Source organism: Perca fluviatilis, unplaced genomic scaffold, assembly GCF_010015445.1.
Source record: "Perca fluviatilis unplaced genomic scaffold, GENO_Pfluv_1.0 PFLUV_unplaced_scaf_157, whole genome shotgun sequence".
NCBI lineage: Eukaryota > Metazoa > Chordata > Actinopteri > Perciformes > Percidae > Perca > Perca fluviatilis.
Window position 1 is genome coordinate 1 of NW_024375566.1, and position 5,644 is coordinate 5,644.

At 52.2% G+C, this 5,644-nt stretch overlaps 1 protein-coding gene across 2 annotated transcripts; it reads left to right on the plus strand.

Moving 5' to 3' along the window:
• Positions 1-156: 156 nt before the first annotated feature.
• On the plus strand, positions 157-4,268 carry LOC120555073 (high mobility group protein B2-like; the record flags this gene model as incomplete). 2 transcript variants are annotated; one of them, XM_039793857.1, is given in 4 exon segments in its annotated part: positions 157-308; positions 2,967-3,063; positions 3,227-3,304; positions 4,056-4,268. In XM_039793857.1, coding segments are annotated over 4 exon segments (456 nt in total), but the record flags the coding sequence as incomplete, so codon positions are not given.
• Between the last annotated feature and the right edge of the window lie 1,376 nt (positions 4,269-5,644).

The window sequence follows — 5,644 nt, forward strand, 5'->3', positions numbered from 1 at the left end:
GGAGGGTCTGTGGTTGGATGGGTCATGTGATGCTGTGACAGACAGTCAGACAGACAGACAGACAGTCAGACAGACAGTCAGACCTGCCTTTGACCTGTCTGTCTGACCGACCCCAGACCCCAGAGGTCCCCTGCTGACCCTCTGCTCTGGTTCCAGGGTCTGACTGCTGGGGATAAGAAGTGTTTCGAGGACATGGCCAAGGCCGACAAGGTCCGCTACAACCGCGAGATGAGAGACTACGTCCCCCCCAAAGGCTTCGGGAAGAGGGGACGCAAGAGGAAAGACCCCAACGCACCCAAGAGACCCCCGTAAGTCTAGTCTGTCCTAGAGACCTCGTAAGTCTAGTCTGTCCCAGAGACCCCCGTAAGTCTAGTCTGTCCCAGAGACCCCGTGACTCTGTCCCGAACCCCTCACCCCCCCCGTAAACCCCAACCCCTAGTCTAACCCCTAGTGTTCCCCCAGTCTTCAAACCCCTAACTGCTGTCCCTCTTCCACCCTCTATCTGTCTAGAGACCCCGTACTATCTTCCCGACCCCTAATAACAGGCGAGACCCCCGTCAGTCTGTCTTCCCAGAGACCCCCGTAAGTCTAGTCTGTCCCAGAGACCCCCGTAAGTCTAGTCTGTCCCAGAGACCCCCGTAAGTCTGGTCTGTCCCAGAGACCCCCGTCAGTCTGGTCTGTCCTAGAGACCTCGTCAGTCTGGTCTGTCCTAGAGACCTCGTCAGTCTGGTCTGTCCTAGAGACCCCCGTAAGTCTAGTCTGTCTAGAGACCCCCGTAAGTCTAGTCTGTCCCAGAGACCCCCGTAAGTCTAGTCTGTCCCAGAGACCCCCGTAAGTCTAGTCTGTCCCAGAGACCCCCGTAAGTCTAGTCTGTCCCAGAGACCCCCGGCAGTCTAGTCTGTCCCAGAGACCCCCGTAAGTCTAGTCTGTCCCAGAGACCCCCGTAAGTCTAGTCTGTCCTAGAGACCCTCACAGTCTGGTCTGTCCTAGAGACCCCCGTATTGTCCAAACCTAGTTATCTAGAACCGTGCTCTGTCCCAGACCCTAGTTCTGTCCCAGAACCGTCGCCCAACCTAAGTCTCGAACCCCGTAAGTCTGTCTGTCCCAGAGACCCCCGTAAGTTATCTGTCTAGAACCCCTAAAAGTTAGTCTGTCCCAGAACCCCGTAAGTCTGTCTGTCCCAGAACCCCGGAAGTCTATCTGTCCCAGAGACCCCTGTAAGTGTCTGTCCCAGACCCCGTGAAGTCTAGTCTGTCTGACCCCCTGTTGTGGACCAGCTAGTCTGTCCCAGAACCCACTAGCTGTCTGAACAGTCTAGTCTGTCCCAAGATGCTGTTAGAGACAACGTAAGTCTAGTCTGTCCAAACCCTCGCAGCTAGTCTGTTAGAGACAGACAGTAAGTTAGCTGTCCCAAACCTTTGCCCCTGTGTCCGGTCTGTCTACCTTCTGCTAGCCCGTGTCTATGTCTACCCCTACCCCCCCCCTGGTAGTTGCCAGCCCCGTAGCTTTTACCCCGTTAGCCTACTTCTGTTCCCGGCTCCTCCCTGATTAATTAATGTTCTATCCCCCTACTGTCCCTACTGACCAAGTTTAGTTTCCAATGTAACAATCTTAACCCTAGTTCCCAACCGTCTAGTTAAGACCCCTGAGCTAGTCTGTCTAGAGACCCCCGTAAGTCTAGTCTGTCTAGAACCTGAATCTTCTAAACTCTTTCTTCCAACCCCTAAAATAATACCCAACCGCCCCTCCCTTCATATTCTGACTAGTAGACCCCTTAACTAACTATAAACCCCAAGTATACCTTGTTGAAGAAGCTGTTCTAACCCCTAAGCTGTGTCTAAACCCTAACTATGTACCTATAAAACAGTAAGATTTAGAACCTGTAGTCAGTTGAGAACCCTGACTAGTCTAAACCCCTAGCTAGTTTCTAGAACCCTAGTTAGTCTTCTAGAACCCTATCAGTTGTAGCCCCTAGCTATCTGTTAACTAATCTATTTCACCAAGTCTATGTCTAGACCCGTGAAGTCTAGTGTCTAGAGACAGACAGTAAGTCTAGTCTGTCTAGAGACCCCCGTAAGTCTAGTCTGTCTAGAGACAGACAGTAAGTCTAGTCTGTCTAGAGACCCCCGTAAGTCTAGTCTGTCTAGAGACCTCGTAAGCTAGTCTGTCCCAGAGACCCCGTCAGAGGCCCAGTCAGTACTTCGTCAGTCTGTGTACTTCTGTAAACCCGTAAGTCTAGTCTGTCTAGAGACCCCGTAAGTCTAGTCTGTCTAGAGACCCCGTAAGTCTAGTCTGTCTAGAGACCCCCGTCAGTCTAGTCTGTCTAGAGACCCCCGTAAGTCTAGTCTGTCTAGAGACCCCGTAAGTCTAGTCTGTCTAGAGACCCCGTAAGTCTAGTCTGTCCCAGAGACCCCCGTCAGTCTAGTCTGTCCCAGAGACCCCCGTAAGTCTAGTCTGTCTAGAGACCCCCGGAAGTCTGGTCTGTCTAGAGACCCCCGTAAGTCTAGTCTGTCTAGAGACCCCGTAAGTCTAGTCTGTCCCAGAGACCCCCGTCAGTCTAGTCTGTCCCAGAGACCCCCGTAAGTCTAGTCTGTCCCAGAGACCTCGTAAGTCTGCACATTATACATCTGAACACATGAAACTCTTTATTCACAGAAGCATTAACCTGTCTCTCTCTCCCTCCCTGCCTCCCTACCTGTCTCCCTACCTGTCTCCCTCCCTGTCCCTACCTGTCTCCCTCCCTGTCCCTACCTGTCTCCCTACCTGTCTGTCTCCCTCCCTGTCCCTACCTGTCTCCCTACCTGTCTGCCTCCCTCCCTGTCTCCCTACCTGTCTGCCTCCCTCCCTGTCTCCCTACCTGTCTGTCTCCCTACCTGTCTCCCTACCTGTCTGTCTCCCTACCTGTCTGTCTCCCTACCTGTCTGTCTCCCTACCTGTCTGTCTCCCTACCTGTCTCCCCCCCCCAGGTCAGCGTTCTTTGTGTTCTGCAGCGAGTACCGGCCCAGTGTGAAGCAGCAGTTCCCAGGTCTGTCTATAGGAGACTGTGCCAAGAAGCTGGGGGAGATGTGGAGCAAACTGTCCCAGTCTGAGAAGCTGCCCTACGAGGAGAAGGCCCAGAAACTACGGGAGAAATACGACCGGGTGAGACACACACTCACACACAGACAGACAGGCAGGCAGACAGACAGACAGGTAGACAGACAGGTAGACAGAGAAGCTGGGGGAGATGTGGAGCAAACTGTCCCAGTCTGAGAAGCTGCCCTACGAGGAGAAGGCCCAGAAACTACGGGAGAAATACGACCGGGTGAGACACACACTCACAGACAGACAGGCAGACAGACAGACAGGCAGGCAGACAGACAGACAGGTAGACAGAGAAGCTGGGGGAGATGTGGAGCAAACTGTCCCAGTCTGAGAAGCTGCCCTACGAGGAGAAGGCCCAGAAACTACGGGAGAAATACGACCGGGTGAGACACACACACTCGCACACAGACAGACAGACAGACAGACAGACAGGTAGACAGACAGGTAGACAGAGAAGCTGGGGAGAGTGTGGAGCAAACTGTCCCAGTCTGAGAAGCTGCCCTACGAGGAGAAGGCCCAGAAACTACGGGAGAAATACGACCGGGTGAGACACACACACTCGCACACAGACAGACAGACAGACAGACAGACAGGCAGGCAGACAGACAGACAGGCAGGCAGACAGACAGGTAGACAGAGAAGCTGGGGGAGATGTGGAGCAAACTGTCCCAGTCTGAGAAGCTGCCCTACGAGAAGGCCCAGAAACTACAGGAGAAATATGACCGGGTCAGACACACACTCACACTCAGACAGACAGGTACACAGACAGACAGACAGGTAGACAGACAGACACTCAGACACTCAGAGAGAGAGACAGGCAGTAGCCGTGTCTCCATCTAGGTCCAGAGCTGTGTCTCCATGTTTCTCAGTGTAACTCCTCTTAGCTCTGGTAGTCTCTGCTGAAGAAGGTGTGTCTCCCAGGACAGCCTGTCTCACTTTCTCCTGTCTGTCTCTCTGTCCCCGTCCTGCAGGACATGGTGGCCTACCGTGGGGGGGGCGCCCCGACGTACCCCAGGAACCCCGGCTCTTCAGCTCAGGGAGGAGAGGAAGAGGAGGACGACGAAGGAGAGGACGAAGACGATGATGACGACGACGAATAGACAGAGACACAGAGAGACAGACAGATAGACTGTCTCTGGCTCTGGGGGTGACTGTGTGTGTGTGTGTGTGTGTGTGTGTGTGTGTGTGTGTGTGTGTTTGACTGTGTGTGTGTGTGTGTGTGTGTGTGTGTGTGTGACTGTGTGTGTGTGTGTTGTGTGTGTGTGTGTGTGTGTGTGTGTTTGTGACTGTGTGTGTGTGTGACTGTGTGTGTGTGTGTGTGACTGTGTGTGTGTGTTGACTGTGTGTGTGTGTGTGTCTGTGTGTGTGTGTGTTTGACTGTGTGTGTGTGCTGTGTGTGTGTCTTGTGTGTGTGTGTGTGTGTGTGTGTGTGTGTGTGTGTGTGTGTGTGTGTGTGTGTGTGTGTGTGTGTGTGTTTCAGAGAAGGTAACCATGGAACATACCATCATGACATCATGACTTGGTGTAAACATACCCCCCCCCCCTTCCTAAAGCCGCGTGGTGTGTTACCGCGAGACTACGGTTGGGTTTAGGAAACGTGCCACGTGGGACCTGGTCCCCGGTCTCCATGGTGATAGTCCAGAGAGCCGGTCTCTGGGCCCTGGGCAGAGCCCTGGTCTGCTGTAGGGTTCCTGGTCTCCACTGAGGGCCATTGTAGCGTCTGGTTCCCCAGCCCTCTGGTAGTCCTGCGTGTGAGATCCAGTCCAGCTTTATTAGTAGACCCCGTCTAAAACCACCAGGCTGACCAACAGGCTGGACGTTGGCATGGTTACTAACACACCACCATGGTTACTAGCACACCACCATGGTTACTAACACACGAGTAACACAACAAACATTTAAAACTAAGAACAGACTAGAGAAATAACACACAGAATACAGCTCTCAGCTGGTTTAAGGACAGTGAAGAAGAGTTTTAATCATGATTTAAAGATGTGAAGGATCGGGGATGGGAGGGATGCTGCTCAGTCTGCCCCCGGGTCATCAGGGGTCAGCAGAGGTCAGCAGGGGTCATCAAGGGTCATCAGAGGTCATCGGGGGTCATCAGGGGTCATCAGAGGTCAGCAGCTCCGTCAGGAACTGGTCTGGTCTCTGTCTGTCTGTAGGTCTGTAAAGAGTCCTGAGATAACTCTTGTTATGATTTGATACTATAAATAAGCTGGTCTGGACTGGTCTCGTTGTGGGGGGGTCTGACCCGGACCAAGTTAATTCACCGAGACGTTTTGTAAACACGTTGCAGACGCAGGTCTTAGACCACGAAGATGTTCTCTCACACCTTTACTCTTAAATCAGCTTATTACCTTGTTATTACCAGCTTATTACCTTATTACCAGCTTATTACAGGTTATTATCATGTTATTACCTTGTTATTACAGGTTATTATCATGTTATTACCTTGTTATTACAGGTTATTAGCATGTTATTACCTTGTTATTACAGGTTATTAGCATGTTATTATCATGTTATTACCTTGTTATTACAGGTTATTAGCATGTTATTA